Here is a 21775-nt window from a genome sequence, read left to right on the forward strand (position 1 = left end):
TGACTAATTGACGGTTTTTAAAGTATTGAGTAAGCGTAAAGGATTATACAAATCCCATTTGAAGATTCAACATGCTAGGATTAAGTAACTTATGCACTTATTATCCTCGATGAAATTTGGTTGCTCGATGATACGGATATAAAATATCTGGTGCCATTCATTTTTTTCCCCCCTCCCTTCTATATGTATCTTTAAATGCTATCATTTGTGAGGCAAACTAAAAATAAAAAATTTGTACATCTAGTTGCATAGGAATTTAAGCATTTTCAGAATATCTATTATTTACCTATTATCATTAAATATATTATATTAATGTTGATTAGGATTGCTATTGTTTTGAACTTTTTGGAGCTGTGTTGTGGTAGCAACTTAATCTGTGTTTAGCTGAATGCCTGTTAGGGTGTAAATTTATCCGTACTTTGTAGATGCATAAAAGAATGGTTTCTTTAATCAATATGCTGAAGACGGTCGCTCGTGTTGCAGTTATGATTATTATGACGTGAAATATAGATCAATGGATGCACTAGTATGAAGTGATTTGATTCAAGGACAGGAAAGGTTAAAATAGAATGAGGGTTGGGGCAGCTAGAGACAACATTGTGGCCTGTACTGTGAAGGAAGATATGGCCGTTGATGGAGCTGAATTTTTGGTGGTTTCTCCATGAGAAATGCTAGGTGCTCTCCTAGTGTTCTTCTAGGAGAGCACCTAGCATTTTCCTCTCTTGATTTAGGTTTTGATTTTTTGGAAGCAGGTTAATGTATCATTTGTTAGAGTAATAGTTATGGTGTAATTTGAGAAAGAGTGACATGATGGTGTGATTTGAGAAAGAGTGACATGTCTCTTGTTCCCATCTTCATGTGAATTCTGATACGAATGAATAAATTCTTCTTATTTTTGGTACCATAATTGTTGGAAATACAAAAACTAACCTGTATACAAAGATAAAAGAGAAACGAAAAAGAAACAAACAAAAAATCTTCCTCAACATTTTCCACAGATGCTCAAGGATTTGGTCACATTTCCTCAGATCAACTGCCATCAAGCTGTTGCCATTATTATGTCCATTAAAATCCAATGCAATCATCTTTAGGTACAAAACACAAGAAATTAGGACAACACAAACTAAATCTTAGCTGCATCAATTGGTCTCTTCCCTTGCTGGTAGTACTGGAAATAGATAGCAGCATAATTTTTCATCTTCTTGTATAATCTTGGGCTTGACTCATTCACTAGCCCATCAACCGGTTCAATCTCATTTTCTGGTTCTGGAATGCAGAACACAGCCAAAGAAATCCTCTCCCTTTCTGAGTTTGTCACCACTCTGTGTACTGGGCTCTTGAATATTCCGTTACTCATTATCTGTGTATCATACAGAACCAGTTAAAGCAAGCAAAACATTTATAATGAAACCTCCTTTTTCCAACAAAATGTTTATTTCCTAAGGCAGAATCTGCAGTTGACTTTTGTGAATCGAGAAATGATTCTTTACAAGTGAACATGCTGCTGCTAGTAGGTACCAGCTAAAACAATGGGCATTGGCATATCAAACCTGAAAGCTACCCTAATTTATGTTAGAGTTCGTTTGAGTTTGCAATTTCAAATCGTGTGATTTGAAAATTTGATTTTTACAAACGAAATTAAACATTTAGTAAAATTGCAGTTTAACCTTTAAAATAGTTCGTTTTTAAAAACACACTCGTTTAAAAAAATGCAAATATTTCTATTTTTCCAAATCGCAATTTTAACTTGCGAAATCACAGTGCTAAACGCACTCTTAATGAAGTCTAGCTTAATAGAATTTCTAGAATGTGGGCACTGTTTAGTCCACTCTGGAGCATGATGAATATGACACAATCTGAGCCATAATGGTTACCTCTGCTTGATCACCAACATTAATGAGAAGGGCCTCAGAAATGATTGGAACTCTAAACCACTGATTGTCTTTCTGGAACTGAAGGCCTTCCACTTCTTTGTCTTGCAAGAGAATAGTGATTCCTGATCCATCAGCATGTGGTTTGATCCCAAGAACAAGATCTGGCCTTGGACATTTTGGATAGTAGTTGAATTTTGCAGTCATTTTTGCTCGTTTTCCATATTGCTCCAAAAAGCAGTCATCCTCTAAGTTCAGTGACCTTGCCATGCCCTTAAGGACTACTTCAGTTACTTTTCCCAACTTGATGGTATAATCATCTAGAATATCCCTGCAGTGTTTGTGAACAATTAAATCAGATTATTTCTCATGCATCTAAAGTAATGAAATAATCAAGTTTACCATTTCATATTAGCTTAAGCGTTTGAAATAAATGATGATTTAACAATCCTCTCGAATGGCCGGTTGCCGACACTTCTGAGATGCTGCCTCTGCAAAGGTATCAGGTTCTTTGACAGATACGATAGAAGAAAGAAAAACATGGTATCGACAAAATGTCCAGAGTTCGAATCTTGTCTCTATTATTCACCTTCAATTTCAATCGAGAAGTTTTCAAAACTTTAGGATTGAAGCCAGAGCAGGCAGAGGAGCATGAACACTAATAGCAGTGATGGTAATTCTCATCTGTTTAATCACTTTTTATGCCTTCTAATGTACTTTTCTGAAGTTGGAATTTTTTTTCTCTCCGTGTGTACATCTGCTTAAACAGAACTTGAATGACTGAAGCCGATTTATACTTCACCACAACTAACATGAACATCAATATGCATTTAAATAACTGATAATCTCCTAAAATTGTTCTTCTTCTTGTTTAAAATTGTTCTTCTTCTTGTTTTTTTGCAGATAATAAGTTAATGGGGATACCTAAAATCTTCTGGAGATTCAGGCCAAAACTTGAGCCTTCGCTGGTCTTGTGGCTTTACAGTAAGATACAATCGGTCAGTCCAATCAAGCGTCTGTTGCTCAGAGAGGATTATGTCATTTCCATACCCTTCAATGCCATCAACTTCTCTCGAGTATTTTCTCTTCACTGCCATTGGAAGATGGAAAAATTGCTTCGTAGCTTCACGAACTTTGTCTAGAAATGAATGTGTCATACCATGGTTTATTGCCTGAAACACCTCAGACAATCGTTAGAGCATGCATGTTCAGTAAATTCCCAGGAAAATCAAGATCCATGAAGTAGATTTAGAAGTTTGGTTTGAGGATCGATCTAGATAATACCTGGCAGCAGCCCCATGAGCTTAGAGCTGATCGAAGTTTCAGGAGCTCTTCTGTGCTGGTTGAGAAAGATGAGAGCAAAGCAAGATCGACGACCGGAATCTGGACCAGTGGAACATCCAGGACTCCACCGTCGCCACCCTTGTGAATATACTTTTCTGGAAGTTGGTCGCCATTGATGACCAGCTCTTGGACAGCTTTGGGTGGCAACTCTTTCTTGGCAGATTCGGCCATGCTTGCTTGTATGAAGCACTCTGTATATGGATATGGAGGTATATAATCTTCAGGGTTGGTTGACTTATAGAGCATGTATTCCAACGAGAAAAAGGTTTTGTTTTTTGTTTAGTCGAAGGATAAGAAGAAGGAAAATTTGACTTCGTACACGTGTGAGAAGGTATACATACTGAAGACTATGCAATTCAAGGCAAGCGGCGCTTATAAATTCCTAATTTTCGAGTTCAGCCATATATATTTAAAAAAAAAAAAAAAAAAAAAAAAAAAAAAAACTGTGATTGAATAATATAATATAAATAAAACAATTAAATATTTTATTTTTTATTAGGTTAAACTCTTTAAGATAAGAAAAATAATTGAGGTATTACAATTTTGACTATAATTGCTTATAAATTGAGGTAACAGTCTATAATTGATAAAATGATTAAAAGTATATTATTGACAAATCAAACTTTTTGCTTAATTATTTTATTAATTATGAAATTTCATGTCAATTTGGTGTGATATCTTGTTTTTGGTTTATTTATTATTATTATTATTTTAGGTTACATATTATTTTATTAATTTTTTAATTGGACATGGCACAAAAAACACAAGTATCAGTCCAAGTGTTGGATTGAAAACACAGGTAGTAGTTCACGTGTAAGGGTTACGTGGAGCTCCGTCAAAAAATTTAATAGAATCGTGACGGAAGTACCAGGTGGGTTTATTTATGACATTTTTGAAAACCTAGCTATTTGATTTTGGCACAAAACACATGATGTAACCCTAAAATTAATGCCACTTCAATTTCTTTGTGCCCTCCATTGAGAGGATGACACATTAACATAAAACAACAAAAGTAACTTGTAAAACCACCAAATATTATCAAAAGAGAAAGATAAATATAAATATTTATTGTTTTTATAACACTCACTTTTGTTCTTTTATACTAATGTGCCATTCTCTAAAATTAATTTGTGCCAAATCCCTATAAAAGTTATTCTCGTCTATCGGTTTACATCTTAACACCCACTTTCATGGCTTAATCCATTGTCTTATACATACAAACCACAATTAATATATAAATTAAGTCCCAAACTAGAATATCCATCTTCCTTCCATGCCGGAAGTATTAGTTATTAACTGGAAATTGAGGATTTAAATGAAAACTTTAAATTCGGACAGTTTCAAGTGCAATCTTGCCTTTCTGAAAGCACTCATAGTTGATAGCGCCATAATTCGTAACATTTCTATATAATCTTGGCCTCTTCTCATCAATCAAGCACTCCACCGGTCCGATCTCTCTGTCCGGCTGCGGCTCATTGAACATAGCCACCGACATTCTCATCTTTTCGGTGTTTGTCACAACCCTGTGCATGGGACTCTTGAATATCCCATTGCTCATTATCTGCACCAATTTATCATACAAACAATGGGTTCAAATTAAATGCTTTCTCCTGAGGCTAATTACTGGGATCCTCTTTACTTCAAAAGAATTTGAGAGTATTCAATTAGTTATATTTAAATGATATTTTTGTCTTTTTACTTCTTGTGGAGACAAAAATACTCTTCTAATATAACTAATAAGATATTTTCCAGTTCATTTGAACGGAGAGATGATCCTAATTTTGGAATGTTGAAGATTTTAAGAGAATCAAACGATATTAATGTCTTTCTCAATTACTTATATACCATAATTTGGGGCCTTAATTAAATAATATTGATGGTAATTAAGGCCTTCATTACTAATTTTTTTTTTTTTTTTTTTTTTTTTATGAGAAATATAAAATGGCTCCACAAACTATCAGCCAGTTGCAAGTTGGACCTTTCAAAAAAAAAAAGTTGCAAGTTGACCCTCCAATATTTAAAATGTCATAAAGTAGCCCCACGAAATTTCAAAAAATGTCAAATTGGCCACTAAAATGCCCTTTTGGGAAAAAAAAATCAATTTAAAAAAGGCCCTCCAAATGACGTCATTTGGCTTGAAAAGAAAGAAAACCGTACTCGATACCGAGTATTATGGCAGCGCCTAATTCGCTTAAGGTTCCAATCGGCCCTAACTTGATAGGTTTTAAACGGCCCAAGTCCCTCGACCACCTATTTGAACCGATGGATCCCATATATGTGTCTCTCTCTTTCAGATGGGTGTCATAAATGTGACTATAACAAGTAGAAAAGTTTAAGATGTACCTGCATTTGGTCACCAAGATTTACCAGAAGAGCATGAGGAACAATGGGAACTCTAACCCATTTGTCTTCAATCAAAACCTGAAGGCCTTCAACCTCTCCATCTTGCAAGAGAACTGTAACTCCTGACCTATCTGTATGAGGTTTGACCCCAAGAACCAGATGAGGCCTACAACATGGTGGATAGAAGTTAAACCTGGCTTGCATCAATGTATTGTCTCCGAACTGCTTCGAGAAGCTATCCTCTTCCAACTCCAGTGACTTTGCCATGGCCTTGTACAGAAGATCCACCACAGATTTTGTCCTCATTGCATATTCATGGAAAGTCTCTCTACATGCAACAAATATTTGAAGATGGTTAAATCACCGAAGAAGTAAATTTAATCACTTAATCAATCCTTTAACATTTCCTCTCATATGTGGACTCAAATTCCCTTTTAATAGGTAAGGTCCAGCATGTGGAATATTTAATTTAAATGGGATGAATTGATGGAGTTAAGGTTTGATTCCAAAATCTTTGGCTTCGATACCATGTTAAATTACCACTTACCCCAAAAACTTAAGTTTATAGAAAGAGATAAATTTAATCACTTAATCAATATTTTAACAAAGACTTCATCAGACCACTCCCCATTTGTACATGTGATTGTGAAGAAACTTATAATATATGCAATGAAAAATTAAATATATATAGAAACGAAAGAAAGACAGAAAGCACGGATAGAGATTGACGGGTGGTTTGGTTTAAACAGAGCCTAAAAGGGTCGGCTACACCTTGCTTTTATTCGTTGATGATATTTTCAATACAACTAAACACGAGGGTTGCGCTCGTTGCGGGACTTAACTCAACACCTTGCGGTACAAGCTGATGACAAAGACTATATATATATAGGGAATTATTCTAACATATTGGAAAATGGTATTGTGCACTAATTAAGTGTTCTATATAAGTGATCTTGTAATGTAGAAATTAATGAAAAAAATTGAAGAAATAAGAATATTTAGTACCCAAAATCAGTTGGATTTTCCGGCCAAAGATTGAGCCTTCTCCGATCTTCTGGAAAAACCCTTAGGGTTAGGCGATAGGACCAGTCAAGAACTTGCTTTTCTGAGACAATTACATCATTCCCATACCCTTCAGACTCATTTACTGCTCGGGAGTACTTCTGCTTCTCTTCCACTGGAAGTGAGAAGAATTGTTTTGCAACTCCACGGACCTTGTCAAGAAATGAACTCGAAATTCCATGGCCTATTGCCTGAAACTTTAAACAATAATTCAGAAGGAAAGAGAGAGAGAGAGAGAGAGAGAGAGAGAGATAAGAAATTATCTATTTGTTAGGAAATAAATAAACAAAAAATTCGTTCATTTCCTTTAAATTCCCAGCAGAATTTAAGTCCTGATCTCATTAGGAAACCATAAACTGAAACATTGGTGCATATAGAATTTTATAGACATGACACATAGGACTATAGATGAGTTGATGGAACCTCTAGTATAACTGATCTGATAAATGTTTTTGCGAACTTGGATTTGTAAAAGATGTTGGTGTTGAGTATATAGGTCGTGAGTGTAAAAAGATTTAGTTCTATATTGAAAGGATATTACAAATGTGAGTGATTAATATATGATACTTTAGTTAAAATCTATAGGCTTAAGTTTTTGAGTGGAGTAGTTTCTCAACATGTTATAACATAGTCTCATTGAAAGACTCCTCAAGGCATCAATCTTATTAACAAGTGGTATCATTACTATCAGAGCTGATGATGGTATGTAATATGATGAAGTGATGCATGCACAGTACGAGTATATATGAGGGTTCTTGTAGTAAGGGACAAAGGTTTATGGCATAGTTAGGTAAAAAATGGGTCCCTAGAGTGGTGACAAAGGTGCAAAATGCAAGCATAAACAAGGGTTCATGACACGGGCAAAACACAATAGTCCTAGAGTCCCGCATGACGTGGACGAACCCACATAGCCCATAAGTCATTTTGGAGACAACACATAAGATTGATACAAACATAAAATAAACGAAAAGCTTTTATCTGATGGGGAGTATTGTATTATAGTGATTGAACTTACAAGTGAGAAGAGAGATTGGTAAGTATAAACGTGTGAGTGCTATTAAAAGATATTGAGTTCCACACTAGAAATATGTCGCTAATATGAGTGGTTAATATAAAATAGTGAAACCCAAATTCATTAACTTAAGCTTTAGATTAGTTGGGTGGTGTCCCACTAATGAGAAATGTTGATTTCATTGTATATAAAATAATTAAATAATTAAAAAAAGCAAAAGTTTTGTGCGGGCCTTAGCCAATTGTGAAATACAGGTGATTGCTAATCTTATTATTAAAACATCTACACCGGTGCAACAGAGTTTCTAGCGTGCCGCCTCTAGCTAGGATAAAGCAAAAAGTTCATCAAGAAAACTTTTGCAATTACTCCTTTTAAAGTTAAAAAATTATCAATTTATCCCATTAGTTCATCCAATCTCGCTAGCAATATATGCAACATTTTCATTAAGATTTTCTCTTAAATCCTAATGGTGGCCGTGAAAATTATCAAAATACTCCTAATTTTTTTTTAAAAAAAAAAAAAAAAAAAATTGTTTTGATTTTTTTTTTTTTTCTAAAAAAAATTAATTTTAATTTTTTAATTAAGAGTAAATTTGAAATTTTATAAAAATTTTAGGGCTATAAAGGTTATTTCACCATTTTGCCAACCAAACCCCAACGAGAGGGGTAACATTGCCGAAAATTGAAAGTTAGATACAATAAATTGAGAGTTTTTTTAATTTTAGGTCTATATATATATATATATATATAAAGTTTTTTTTTTTTTTTTTTTGTGAATGGCTTAACAGTACTTGTTTAGATGTGGCATTGCCTTTGTGTATTCTTATAACGAGTCAAATGAGACATGTGACATATGAAAAATGGTTAACTTTGACGGTAAATGATAAAGCGCCCTATTTTAAATTTGGGCCAAATCTAAGAAATATTTTCTTGAAATTGAAAAAAAAAATCACTAAATTAATCTCAGATAAAAACTGAAGGGCTAAATATAATTTTTCTCTTATTATTATTATTATTTTTAGGGTTAAATACTAAATACCCCATAGGATTTCATTACTTTATTTTTTTTCATCCTAGGGTTTGATTTTTAACACAGGAGGTCTCTGTGGTTTTGATAATAGACCAAATTAGTCATTTTATCAGTTGACCATTAGTTGACTTAATGAAAATCCACGTGGACCAATCAAATGTTGACATGTGGCACTTACTTAAATTTTTTTTTTTTTTTTTAAATAATAATATTGGGGGTGGCGTACCCATTGGGGGTGGGCACCAAGAGCCACCCCCATGGAGCCTAGGGGGTGGCCGAAACCACCCCCAATCTCGGCCACCCCCAAGACCCATTGGGGGTGGTTTCGGCCACCCCCAAATGGCCATGGGGTGGCCACAATTTTTTTTCTTTTTTTTTTTAAATTTTTTTTTAAAAAAAATTAAGTGTCATGCGTTAATATTTGATTGGTCCACGTGAATTTTCGTTAAGTCAACTAACGGTCAACTGACAGAATGACTAATTTAGTCTATTATCAAAAACACAATGACCTTCTTTGATAAAGATCAAACCCTAAGGGAGAAAAAATAAAATAATGAAACCCCATGGGTAGTATTTAGTATTTAACCCTTATTTTTATTATTTTGGTGTAAATGGGACTAGAACTAGAGACTAGAATCCTTATATGGAGAGATAGAATATGCCTTTCAGTTATATATAATTATAATTAAAAATAACGATATTGTGGAGTAACAAATCACAACATAAAGTAGAGTTAAATCTCAAAAGAGAATAATATCTAATAATAAACTTCGAAACAATAAATAATATATGAAAATAATTACTTTATTATTAATTTGATTTAAATACACGTACCGACAACAACTTTTCTTAGTGCTATTTTACTAGATAAACAAACGTGTCTCCCACCAAAAGATTGAATACACAAACAAATAAACAGGCACCCAAGGAGCAATCAAGCAAGAGATGAATGTAAAAGTAAAACTTTTAATTCCCTGGAAAAGTTGAAGAAATCATAAACCTGGAAGCATCCTGATGAGCTTAGAGCTGATCTGAGTTTCTGGAGTTCGTTCTCCACTTGCTCAGCATCATGTGATGAAGATGGGAGGAATAAGCTGATATTGATAATGGGAATCGAACCCAACGGTGGAGAAGACTCTACAGAGCCAAACGTGGCATCTTTAACGGTGTACTCTTGTGGAGGTTCGCTGCCATTGATGGACATTTCTTGCACGCTTTTCGGCAGATCAGAAGCCGCTGTAGCAGAAAGAGCAGCCATGCTGAAGCCGTACTGCTAAATACAACAATTGGAGAATATATATATATAGGCTTTGAAAACTAAAACCAAGAAGGCATGGTCCCCCTTGTGTCCCCAATAACGGGAAGGACCCATGTGCCTTTACAACTTCTCAATTCTTTAATGAGTAGGCAGATGACTAATTGACCGTTTCCATTCATGGAGCGTATTGGATTTGAGTTGGATTAAAGTATTAGAATAAGATTGTATACATTGTCTCCAAAAGGTAGCTCAATCGGCTGGGACCACACTTAATGAAGTGGAGGTCACTAGTTCGAATCCCCCTCCTCCTCTTGTACGGAAGTGAGTTGGTGACAATCTCCAATTGATATGATGGAGGTCCGGTAGTTTGAGAATGAGACACGTACACTAAAACTTGAAAAATGGTTTACGAAATTTAAAAACAGAAAATGTTTTCTAAAACTAAATTATCACCAAAGTCGCCTTCAATGAGTTGGCAGTCGCTAATCTGCCCATCTTATTGCAGTATTTTTACAGTGTATCTAAGCGAAATCCTTCTAGGAGATCACTGTAATGATGAGACCAATTAAGCAGGAAGATGTAAATTATCTACGAAGTTAATTTGCTTTCCATTGGGCTATAAATGATTATCCTATTCATCGCATTGATCAAAAAGATAACATTGCATCTGCGTTTTTTCTTTTATTTACTACAACAAATCCAAATCTGCCGTCCGTTGGCTTATTATATTCCTCACGTTTTTGGATGTGTATATATATATTTATTTATTTATCGTCCACGGCCGGCGATAAGGTTGCCCAAAGTTCCTTAAGAAATAATTAAGCCTTTTCAAATAATAAAAATTTGCAGTGTGATTCACGACTTCATGCATCGCTTGAAAAAAAGAGAGTGGCTTAGTGGGGATGTCCAATTTTAATTATAAGGAATTTTATTTTTTAAGAAAGGATTAATGTAAGAGAGCCCCTACTATCCGGTCGATCCTTAAAACACCCATTTTGCAGGCTTGTAATCAAAATTTGACACATAAACTAACACCATAATATGAAATAAGATTGAAAACACATGATTTTTCACCCATCATCCCTTTCTTCTCCATAGCCACGCCGATGACCCATGCGGGTCTCGGCCAGTGACCCACGGGTGGGTCTGGCTTGACGCGTGTGGGTCACGGCCGAGACCCGCCTGGGTCACTGTGACTGATCCGGTGGGTTTTGGCTATGACCCACGCGGGTCTGGCTAGAGACAGCCGCTGGGTGGCAACTTTGAGTTCGTGGAGGAGAGAGAAGGAGGTGGAGATGTGAAGGGTGTCAGCGCCAATGCCATCATCGGAAGGGCTGGTGGTGGGGTGTTGTCGGGGAGGGAAATAGGAAAAGCTAGAAAGCAAATTAATTTTTGTCAGTTGAGATCCAGTGTTTTCATGCATATAGTATATGGTGTTTTTATATAAGGTGTCACCATTTTATTAGATACTGTAAAACATGGATTTTACACCTAGTCCAGATAGAAGGTATTCTCTTAAAGTAATTAGTCATTTGAACTTTAGTTATTTACTTTTATAAGAATAAATGAAAATGTTCTTTCATTCCATTTTTTACTTAGTTCTGTATATAATAGATAGATGAATTTACCATAATAGATAGATAAATTTACCATTGAATTTATAATACTTATCTTATGGTTGAAAAAATGATGTATAACATATCTCGGGATAAATTTATCTACTTGACTTGATAGAAAACAATTTATATATATATATTACACATCATTCTCTAAACAATTTTTTAAAAGAGGCATGTGCTTAAATGTCTTAGAAACCACGAAAGGTTAACAATTGATACTCCCTTTCCACGAGCCAAAATGTCAAGAAAATTTTTTTTGGAAAACTTTTGTATTTCTATAATCATAAAATAAAGGGAAAGAAATTTAGGATAAATAATAGAAGTTAATTTTAGTGTTGATGAGAGTAGTTAGTTTAATTAAATTAATTAGAAAGTTAAAAATTTGAGTGGGAGTCGTGGAATAACAGAGTGCCTTAGGGTTTTCTCACTTTCTCTCTAGCGCTGCAGCCTTAGGTAAGCCCCCTCCCCCACGGTGAGGGGAGGAGGGATGGCCGTTTGCTACCTCCCTCCTCTCCCTCGCTTGCCCTTACACCGGGTGCTAGTAGTTTACTTGATGTCCCTGACCTGGGTTGCCTCCTCCTTACCCTTTCTTTGCCGCCCCTTCCTCTTTGTTCCGCTTTTGTCCCTGGCAGGGCTCTCTGATTGTTTTCTGCTCATTTTCTTTATGTTTTTTTGCTGTGTTTTTGGTGTGTTGTTCTTGTAACCTTGCATGCGTGCCACTCGGTGTGGGTGCTGATTTTGGGGGTTTCTTTCAAACTCCTCCCAAATTTGTTTTGTGTTCGCTGCCGATCTCCTCAGCCAGCTCTGCCGCCCACTGTCCGCTGCTGGGTCTTTCCGTGTTCCCCTCCAGCGATGAGCTTCAACGTCCCCTGCTGCGATGGTTTTCCAGCTATCTGGCAATCGGCTTCACCACCCTCCATCCATTGTTTTGGGCCTTTTTTCGCGTCCCCACCGCGTCGAGCTTCCATCGTTCCCTTCGAGTGTCAGTTTCCGGCGAGTGCACAATCGGCATCCACGCTACGTGTGCCTGTTCCCATTTGTTTTATTTTCCTTGTATTGTCTTTGTTCATGTTTTTTTTCCTTATATGCATTTTATTCCTGTTATTTGCCTGTAATAAGGCCCTACCTCTTTGGTTCGCCCACGTTTTATATCGGTTTTTTTGGGTCATGGATGTGATTTTTAGTCCAGACCTTCGAGTTGTGGATGTGAACTTCATCATGGCTTTTGGGTCGAGGAGGAATTTGCGCTACCTATGCATTGGATTGCGTCTGTCTTGTGCAAATATGTTATTTCAACTGAAAACTAGTCATAGGGTAGCGGAGGTTTTAGGTGATGTTGTATCCTTATAGCTTCGGCTATAATTTGCATTTTCAGGGCTTTGTGCACCTGCGATGTAAGAGCTTTATGCTTGTGATTATTATCAATGAAATTGGAATGTATTTCTTTCAAAAAAAAAAATAATAATAATTAATTAGAAAGTCAATTATTGCAAAAGGAGTGAAATATGGCACTTTTAAACCAACAAAAATAAATAAAGAGAATAAAACAAAATCGTAGATTAATGACTAGTGTAAGCTATCAATGAATACAAAGTATTAGGGCTGGCAATTTTGACACGACCCGTGAACCCGACATGAACATAACACGAAAAAATAGGTATTAGGTTTGGCCTTATCGAGTTCGGGTCTTAATCGGGTCCACCGGTTTAAGACCAGGTAAATTTTGTAGACCCGCCAGACCTGGAAAAAAGAAGGGTAAAAAAAATCCTAAAGACTAATCCAGTAATGAGTAAACCTAAACGCCTTATGCCTCGCCTATGCCGCCTGCGCCTATCTCTCTTGCTTTGAGACTCTTTGTAGTGTTTCATAATTCATATATTTGATTACATAGGATGAATCATGGATCCTTCAAGACTTCAAGTGGACAACACCGGGCATAATGGTCCTTGGGAACCTAAATTGTAATGAATCTAATAATGATGCAGTTTTGAGTTTTGTTTCTTTTGTTCTTTATTATTTTGTTTTTGTTAACTTTTTTTAAAAAAAAATTATCTTTTTCTTTATTGCTAATGATGGAAATGTCGTGGGAAATCTAATTTGATCCATATTCATTTCATATATATACCATTAAATATATATGTGAAATTTAATATAAATAGTAAAACATAGAACATGTAGACTGGTCGTAGCAAAGGAGTCTCCTTAAAGAGAAACTAAAATCATTATTGCATTACATGAAATTATGAAAATAGACTATCGAATATGTATACAGTTGAAAATTGCTAATTTTGTGAATGTTTTTATTAACAATTGCATTGGTATTCATGTATTATTATTACATTTAAAAAAGAAAAAAAAAATTAGGGTTTAGGTTTTAGTGGGTCGGGTCACCTTTTAAGAGCACGGGTCGTGTCTACCCGATTTGACCCGGTTATTTTAAATGGGTCAAACGGGTCATGTCAGGGTTACCCAACAACTTTTTGTGTTATAATCGGGTCAAACCCGTTAACCCGTTTAGCTAAATAGGTCGTCTTTGTATATAGGTTAATCGTGTAACAGGTACCCATGGGTTATAATCGGGTTGTATCAAGTACCTGTTTTGCCAGTCCTTTCAAAGTAGTAGGTAAAGAAAAGTTGTACGTAGGCTGCATGTACGTGAAGGCCGTAGCTATGCTTACACTACAGGTGAAGCCGTGAAGCCTCAGCTCAGACATATCTTTTAGTCAGTTTTCACACAACTTCATTACATTTTTTTATTTTTTAGAGATAATAAAAACAAGGTCTGTGAGTGGCAAAGGACTTAAAAAATAAAGTGGACTAAAACTGTCATATTTGATTGATATGAAAAAAAAAAAAAAAAGGGGGTAAAAATGTTTTGTAAAAAAAAAAAATTGTTTTGCATGATTTTTTTTATTTAAATAGTAATAAAAAGTGATTGACGTAATATAAAAAATAAAAATGTTGTGGTTAATTTTAAGATGAATAGTAAGATTTTTTTTGTTTTTTTAGTCCTTTAACAAACACAGCCAAGTTTTCCCACATTTTGAGGATAAAAAAGGGGACAATAGATTTAAGATTTTTGCCGGTTGAAAGCAAACAATAGAGCTCCCTTCTTGCAAATACAGGAAACAGAGTAACACCAGAAAACAACACATCCTCGGCTTACTTTGGTGTATTGGCATGAAACAGTAGCAAAAATTGATTGTAATTCATAAAATGGGCAAAAACAAAAATAAGAATAAGAACAACCATTATAAATATAACCATGTTAAACAGTAAATTAAGATAAACTTTATTATAATAGATTCTGAAACAGGCATCGGAATACGATACACATCCATAATTTCACCATCAACTTGCTTCCAGTCCCAGAGTAGATAATGAGGAAGAAAAATAATTAAATTTTTGCTCCGTCAATTGCTACTTTCCCTTTCTGAAAACACTCATAGTTGAAACCAGCAAAGTTTTTGACATTTCTATATAGCCTTGGCCTTTTGTCGTCAATCAATTGATTTATAGGTCCAATCTCCCTGTCCTGCTCCGGCTCATTGAACATGGCCACAGATATCCTCAGTTTGGTGGTGTTTGTCAGTACCCTATGCATCGGGCTCTTGAATATTCCATTGCTCATTATCTGCATTAATTCATTGCACCCAATTAATGCAGTTTTGTATAGATTGCTTTCTACTCAAAGTTTGTATTAGTATCATTTGGTAATATTAGAGTTAGACACCACGCCATGAGTTCGAGTCAGAGTGGCCACCCTACATGAACATTAGATTTAGAAGTATGATAGTACAATCCTAAATATTCCACATGACTTCAGTACAGCCTAAATCATGCATATACAAGTGCTCTTAAGCATCATTTCCTTGCAATTCGGTTTTCATGGGTAAGTTCTATCCAAAATTTGTATCATAAACTTAAAAATCTGAATTTATGGTTGTGAATTTAGCTAAAGAAGAGTCACTTAAAGCACCCCTAGATGCATAATAAAACCCTTTCATGTGACCGCTATTAAGAATTCGGTTGGGTTTGCGATTTCAAAATAACAATTTTAGAATGTACAATTTAAAAAATGCGACTTTTAAAAATACAGAGAAGCGTTTGATAAAATTCATGTGCTTTAAAAACGCATCCCCTTGCCCGCGTTTCGATTTAAAAACACAGCTTTTTTTTTTCTTTTTTTTTTTTTTTTTTTTGACCTTTTCAAATTGTAATTTTTTAAAAATACACTTTCAAGCAATATATTTTCTGCGATTTTGTTAAAATTTCATTTTTAATTTACGAAATCACAATGTCAAATGCACTCTAAAGACTTGAGACGTACCTGCATTTGATCACCGAGATTGACAACAAGCGCATGAGGAATTACAGGAACCTTAATCCTTCTATCATCTTTGAGAATTTGAAGACCTTCAACGACTTCATCTTGAAGGAGAATTGTCACTCCTGATCCATCTGAATGAGCTTTGACACCAAGAAACATATTTGGTCTTGAGCAAGGAGGGTAGAAATTAAATCTCACTTGCATTATGGGTTGGTCTCCAAACTGGCTCAAGAAGCTGCTCTCTTCCAAATCAAGTGACTTTGCCACGGCCTTAAAGAGAATGTCCATCATGCACTTCAATTTCACACCATAGTCATGCAAGATCCCACTGCCAAAAATTAAATTACATTCTCAAAAATCATAACCAAATACTGGATAAGAATAATGATATTTAACAGATTCAATTGATGATTTTTACTGCCACATAATTCCAGTTGTATGACAATCATATATATATATATATATATATATATATATATATATACAATTTTGTTTACCTGAAATCAGTTGGAGTTTCAGGCAAAAGATTCAGGCTTCTTTGATCTTTCGGGAAGACTCTAAGAAATAAGCGACTGGACCAGTCAATAATTTGCTTTTCTGAAACCACCATGTCATACCCATACCCTTCCACCTCATGAGCTGATCGGGAATACTTTTGCTTTTCTTCCACTGGAAGTGCAAAGAATTGTTTTGCAACTTCACGAAGCTTGTCAAGAAATGAACTTGGAATCCCATGACCAATTGCCTGATGCTCAAAACAAATTCAAGTATGTTAAAAATGGGTTCTTTTGTTTTCTATCTGGTACAAGCAAACACATTACTTTCTGTTCAACTATTAGAGACCATATGTGTTATTTCAATGGGCTGACAAATAATATCATCTGGTGATTGTGAGGAAAAGAGAATATGGAATTATATTGTCAAAACCCCCTTCAACAAGATGAAAAAGAAACTTGCATGCATTGAGTGACAATAGTGAATGCGTATTTGTAATGCCCAGTAGAAATAATTTAACTAGTAATTGACTTGACTCCATGGTTCGCCTTCTAGCCTTATTTCTCTCGGAACAAGACCGAGGGATATCATCATCTCCGTAAAAAGACTACAAAGGAAAACTTTTGACTAAGGAATAGAGATAGCAATAATTTAAAACCACAATCATAATAACTAGAGTAAACTCAAAGCATCATAACATAACTAGATCTCCAAATGTATTAGTGAGTGACCGGTTACCAAAATAAAGCTGTTTTGAAAACACTAAGGCCTACGTTTAACTAAATAAGGCATAAAGATGATCTTAAGCAACTCCAAACAAACAGACCCGCTAGCATACTACATTGACTTGAGCCATATAGGGTTGAAGTCCTCAAAAACGATCATGAGTAAATCCGTCATAACAACTAGGCGCCTTCCCAGATCTATCCTCAGCTAAGCTAGCTAAACAGCATAATTATATATAATGGGGGGGAAATGCATACGATGACTTAGTGAGTAAAAATGCATACGATGTACATGCCATTTGAATGATGAACTCAGTTGTAGATTAATCTTATGTGGCATTGTGATGTGATTTTGTTCATAGATGCAATATAGATATAATATATGATGTAACTATGAGAATCAAGTGGTGATAGTTTAAACTATATGGTCAAACCGATATATTATCCATTCTCAGTAGTGTTGGTGTTGTCCTGAGGGACCTGTAATATAATGCCGGTGCCTCGGCCATTGCATGTTACCGTTCATAACACTAGCAAACCGACCGAGTCCGAGCTCAAATGGCTCGCGCTACTAATGATGTACATTCTGTAGTGACCTGCCAATTAAACATGGTTGCGTCGATTACGAAACAACCATTGGATCCAAGGCTCATATAATATACCCACACTTTTGACCATAGAGTTAACATTTATAATAAGCCCATTACCGTTGTCCCACACATGCAGGTATATCATATCATACAATGCAATTAGCCTTATCCATTTTTTACGTGCATGCTCTTACAAATCTCACCATGTTTATTATCTTGTTTAAGCAACAAATTTTCACAAAATAGAGTTCATAGTATATCAAAACATGTTTCATGAGAGTTGTAAATATGCATCTTTGGTACACAAAATAATCGTATAATACGGGAAAATAACGGCAAGTATCTATGTGAGTTTGTACTCACCCAGGTCGTATTATTCCTCCAAATATTCCTCCTGTGGTTTCACACTCTCCAAATATGTGAAAAGGCCTAGAATTAGTTCTCCATCCAAGCTACAACGAAACCTTGCCCTAAGACTCTAAAAACAGAAGTTGTGCCTAGCCAGCGAATATTCTGGCAAACTGGGCAAATGTTTGAGCTTGAGGCCAAACGTTTTCTTGCTAGGCAGAAAACTTATCTCGACCAAACAGGCTTGTAATCAGTTCTAAACAAGTTCTAAAGCTACAAAAAGGATTCCTAACATACTACTAGCCTGAAATAACGTCATGTAAAATAAAACACGTAAAATATAGATCAATGGATGCACTAGTATGAAGTGATTTGATTAGAGGACAGGAAAGGTTAAAATTGAATGAGGGCTGGGGCAACTAGAGACGACATTGTGGCCTGTAATGTGAAGGAAGATATGGCTGTTGATAAACCTGAATTTTTGGTTGTTTTTCCATGGAAAATGCTAGGTGCTCTCCTGGTGTTCTTCTAGGAGAGCACCTAGCATTTCCCTCTCTCCATTTAGGTTCTGATTTTTTGGAGGCAGGTTAATGTATGGTGTAATTTGAGAAAGAGTGACATGTCACTTGTTCCCATCTTCATATGAATTCTGATAAAAATGAATAAATTCTTCTTATTTTTGGTACCATAATTGTTGGAAATACAAAAACTAACCTGTATCCAAAGATAAAAGAGAAACCAAAAAAAAAAAAAAAAAATCTTCCTCAACATTTTCCACAGATGCTCAAGGATTTGGTTACATTTCCTCAGATCAACTGCCATCAAGCTGTTGCCATTATTATGTCCATTAAAATCCAATGCAATCATCTTTAGGTACAAACCACAAGAAATTAGGACAACACAAATTAAATCTTAGCTGCATCAATTGGTCTCTTCCCTTGCTGGTAGTACTGGAAATAGCTATCAACATAATTTTTCGTCTTCTTGTATAATCTTGGGCTTGACTCATTCACTAGCCCATCAACAGGTTCAATCTCATTTTCTGGTTCTGGAGTGCAGAACATAGCCAAAGAAATCCTCTCCCTTTCTGAGTTTGTCACCACTCTGTGTACTGGGCTCTTGAATATTCCGTTACTCATTATCTGTGTATCATGCAGAACCAGTTAAAGCAAGCAAACCATTTAGAATGAAACCTCTCATTTTTCCAACAAAATGTTTATTTCCTAAGGCAGAATCTGTAGTTGACTATTGTGAATCGAGCAATGATTCTTTACAAGTGAACATGCTGCTGCTAGTTGGTACCAGCTAAAACAATTGGCATTGGCACATCAAACCTGAAAGCTACCCTAATTTATGTTAGGGTTCATTTGAGTTTGCAATTTCAAATCGTGTGATTTGAAAATTCGATTTTTAAAAACGCAATTAAAAATTTAGTAAAATTGTAGTTTAACCTTTAAAATAGTTCGTTTTTAAAAACACACTCGTTTAAAAAAATGCAAATATTTCTACCTTTTCAAATCGCAATTTTAACTTGCGAAATCACAGTGCTAAACGCACTCTTAATGAAGTTTAGCTTAATAGAATTTCTAGAATGTGGGCACTATTTAGTCCACTCTGGAACTTGATGAATATGACACAATCTGAGCAATAATGGTTACCTCTGCTAGATCACCAACATTAATAAGAAGGGCCTCAGAAATGATTGGAACTTTAAACCACTGATTGTCTTTCTGGAACTGAAGGCCTTCCACTTCTTTGTCTTGCAAGAGAATAGTGATTACTGATCCATCTGCATGTGGTTTGAGCCCAAGGACAAGATCTGGCCTTGGACATTTTGCATAGTAGTTGAATCTTGCAGTCATTGTTGGTCGTTTACCATATTGCTCCAAAAAGCAGTCATCCTCTAAGATCAGTGACCTTGCCATGCCCTTAAGGACTACTTCAGTTACTTTTCCCAACTTGATGGTATAATCATCTAGAATATCCCTGCAGTGTTTGTGAACAATTAAATCAGATTATTTCTCATGCATCTAAAGTAATGAAATAATCAAGTTTACCATTTTGTATTAGCTTAAGCGTTTGAAATAAATGATGATTTAACATCCTCTCGAATGGCCGGTTGCCAACACTTCGGAGATGCTGCTTCTGCAAAGGTATCAGGTTCTTTGACAGATACGATAGAAGAAAGAAAAACATGGTATCAGACAAAATGTGCGGAGTTCGAATCTTGTTTCTGTTATTCACCTTCAATTTCAATCGAGAACTTTTCAAAACTTTAGGATTGAAGCCAGAGCAGGCAGAGGAGCATAAACACTAACAGCAGTGATGGTAATTCTCATCTGTTTAATCACTTTTTATGCCTTCTAATGTACTTTTCTGAAGTTGGAATTATTTTTTTCTCTCTGTATATCTGCTTAAACAGAACTTGAATGTCTGAAACCGAGTTATACTTCACCACAACCAACATGAACATCAATAAATAACTGATAATCTCCTAAAATTGTTCTTCTTCTTGTTTTTTTGCAGATAATAAGTTAATGGGGTTACCTAAAATCTTCTGGAGATTCAGGCCAAAACTTGAGCCTGCGCTGGTCTTGTGGATTTACAGTAAGATACAATCGGTCAGTCCAATCAAGCGTCTGTTGCTCAGAGAGGATCATGTCATTTCCATACCCTTCCATGCCATCAACTTCTCTCAAGTATTTTCTCTTCACTGCCATTGGAAGATCGAAAAATTGCTTCGCAGCTTCACGAACTTTGTCTAGAAATGCATATGTCATACCATGGTTTATTGCCTGAAACACCTCAGACAATCGTTAGAGCATGCATGTTCAGTAAATTCCCAGGAAAATCAAGATCCATGAAGTAGATTTAGAAGTTTGGTTTGAGGATCGATCTAGATAATACCTGGAAGCAGCCCCATGAGCTTAGAGCTGATCGAAGTTTCAGGAGCTCTTCTGTGCTGGTTGAGAAAGATGAGAGCAAAGCAAGATCGACGACCGGAATCTGGACCAGTGGAACATCTAGGAGTCCACCGTCGCCACCCTTGTGAATATACTTTTCTGGAAGTTGGTCGCCATTGATGACCAGCTCTTGGACAGCTTTCGGTGGCAACTCTTTCTTGGCAGATTCGGCCATGCTTGCTTGTATGAAGCACTCTGTATATGGATATGGAGGTATATAATCTTTAGGGTCACAGGGTGGGTGCCTCATAGAGCATGTGTTCCAACGAGAAAAAAGGTTTTGTTTTTTGTTTAGTCAAAGGATAAGAACAAGGAAAATTTGACTTCGTACACGTGTGAGAAGGTAACTACTAACTACTGAAGACTCTGCAATTTCAAGGCAAGCGGCCCTTACAAATTCCTAATTTTCGAGTTCAGCCATATATATATTTAAAAAAAAATGGAGGTTCGGTAGTTTGAGAATGAGACAGAAAACGTTTTCTAAAACTAAATTATCACCAAAGTCGCCTTCAATGAGTTGGCAGTCGCTAATCTGCCCATCTTATTGCACTATTTTTACAGTATCTAAGCGAAATCCTTCTAGGAGATCACTGTAATGATGAGACCAAGCAGGAAGATGTAAATTATCTCCGAAGTTTGCTTTCCATTGGGCTATAAATGATTATGAAAAAATATAAAAAAGTCCTCCAAATTAGCTGCCGTTTTCGATTTAGCCCCTAAATGTTTCAAAAGTGATAAAGTAGCCTCTCAAACTATCAAACTATTGCATTTTGGCCACTTCGTTAG

At 35.7% G+C, this 21775-nt stretch overlaps 4 protein-coding genes across 4 annotated transcripts; all 4 read right to left on the reverse strand.

The window, feature by feature from the left end:
• Positions 1 to 871: 871 nt before the first annotated feature.
• LOC132166156 (protein SRG1-like) lies at positions 872 to 3535 on the reverse strand. The gene is made up of 4 exons (XM_088511789.1): positions 3156 to 3535; positions 2796 to 3043; positions 1875 to 2202; positions 872 to 1360 (listed from the first exon to the last, which is right to left on the reverse strand). The coding sequence occupies exons 1-4, from the start codon at positions 3459 to 3461 to the stop codon at positions 1124 to 1126; spliced, it is 1119 nt and encodes a 372-aa protein (XP_088367915.1). The 5' UTR covers positions 3462 to 3535; the 3' UTR covers positions 872 to 1123.
• Positions 3536 to 4472: 937 nt separating this feature from the next.
• Positions 4473 to 9904, reverse strand: LOC148583040 (protein SRG1-like). The gene is made up of 4 exons (XM_088511917.1): positions 9662 to 9904; positions 6564 to 6811; positions 5559 to 5886; positions 4473 to 4776 (listed from the first exon to the last, which is right to left on the reverse strand). The coding sequence occupies exons 1-4, from the start codon at positions 9863 to 9865 to the stop codon at positions 4540 to 4542; spliced, it is 1017 nt and encodes a 338-aa protein (XP_088368043.1). The 5' UTR covers positions 9866 to 9904; the 3' UTR covers positions 4473 to 4539.
• A 4970-nt stretch (positions 9905 to 14874) lies between these two features.
• Positions 14875 to 17597, reverse strand: LOC148583041 (protein LATERAL BRANCHING OXIDOREDUCTASE 1-like). The gene is made up of 4 exons (XM_088511507.1): positions 17523 to 17597; positions 16366 to 16613; positions 15869 to 16196; positions 14875 to 15172 (listed from the first exon to the last, which is right to left on the reverse strand). Exons 1-4 carry the CDS (start codon positions 17595 to 17597, stop codon positions 14936 to 14938), a joined length of 888 nt encoding a protein of 295 aa, XP_088367633.1. The 3' UTR covers positions 14875 to 14935.
• Positions 17598 to 18673: 1076 nt separating this feature from the next.
• Positions 18674 to 21256, reverse strand: LOC132166649 (protein LATERAL BRANCHING OXIDOREDUCTASE 1). Its single transcript, XM_059577499.2, has 4 exons — positions 20934 to 21256; positions 20574 to 20821; positions 19685 to 20012; positions 18674 to 19168 (listed from the first exon to the last, which is right to left on the reverse strand). The coding sequence occupies exons 1-4, from the start codon at positions 21237 to 21239 to the stop codon at positions 18932 to 18934; spliced, it is 1119 nt and encodes a 372-aa protein (XP_059433482.2). The 5' UTR covers positions 21240 to 21256; the 3' UTR covers positions 18674 to 18931.
• Positions 21257 to 21775: the final 519 nt, after the last annotated feature.

This window comes from Corylus avellana, chromosome 11, assembly GCF_965113065.1.
Source record: "Corylus avellana chromosome 11, dhCorAvel1.hap1.2, whole genome shotgun sequence".
Taxonomy (NCBI): domain Eukaryota; kingdom Viridiplantae; phylum Streptophyta; class Magnoliopsida; order Fagales; family Betulaceae; genus Corylus; species Corylus avellana.

Excerpts from the sequence above, each read along its gene's own strand:
- LOC132166649 (XM_059577499.2), bottom strand. The coding sequence starts at position 21,239 with ATGAGGCACCCACCCTGTGACCCTAAAGATTATATACCTCCATATCCA. Across the intron at positions 20,822-20,933 it reads GCTCATGGGGCTGCTTCCAG|GCAATAAACCATGGTATGAC; the intron begins GTATTATCTAGA and ends GAGGTGTTTCAG. Across the intron at positions 20,013-20,573 it reads GAATCTCCAGAAGATTTTAG|GGATATTCTAGATGATTATA; the intron begins GTAACCCCATTA and ends CAAACACTGCAG.
- LOC148583040 (XM_088511917.1), bottom strand. The coding sequence starts at position 9,865 with ATGTCCATCAATGGCAGCGAACCTCCACAAGAGTACACCGTTAAAGAT. Across the intron at positions 5,887-6,563 it reads GAAAATCCAACTGATTTTGG|AGAGACTTTCCATGAATATG; the intron begins GTACTAAATATT and ends TGTTGCATGTAG. Across the intron at positions 4,777-5,558 it reads ATCTTGGTGACCAAATGCAG|ATAATGAGCAATGGGATATT; the intron begins GTACATCTTAAA and ends AAATTGGTGCAG.
- LOC148583041 (XM_088511507.1), bottom strand. The coding sequence starts at position 17,597 with ATGGCCGAGGCACCGGCATTATATTACAGGTCCCTCAGGACAACACCA. Across the intron at positions 16,614-17,522 it reads TGAGAATGGATAATATATCG|GCAATTGGTCATGGGATTCC; the intron begins GTTTGACCATAT and ends TTTGAGCATCAG. Across the intron at positions 15,173-15,868 it reads ATCTCGGTGATCAAATGCAG|ATAATGAGCAATGGAATATT; the intron begins GTACGTCTCAAG and ends GAATTAATGCAG.
- LOC132166156 (XM_088511789.1), bottom strand. The coding sequence starts at position 3,461 with ATGCTCTATAAGTCAACCAACCCTGAAGATTATATACCTCCATATCCA. Across the intron at positions 3,044-3,155 it reads GCTCATGGGGCTGCTGCCAG|GCAATAAACCATGGTATGAC; the intron begins GTATTATCTAGA and ends GAGGTGTTTCAG. Across the intron at positions 2,203-2,795 it reads GAATCTCCAGAAGATTTTAG|GGATATTCTAGATGATTATA; the intron begins GTATCCCCATTA and ends CAAACACTGCAG.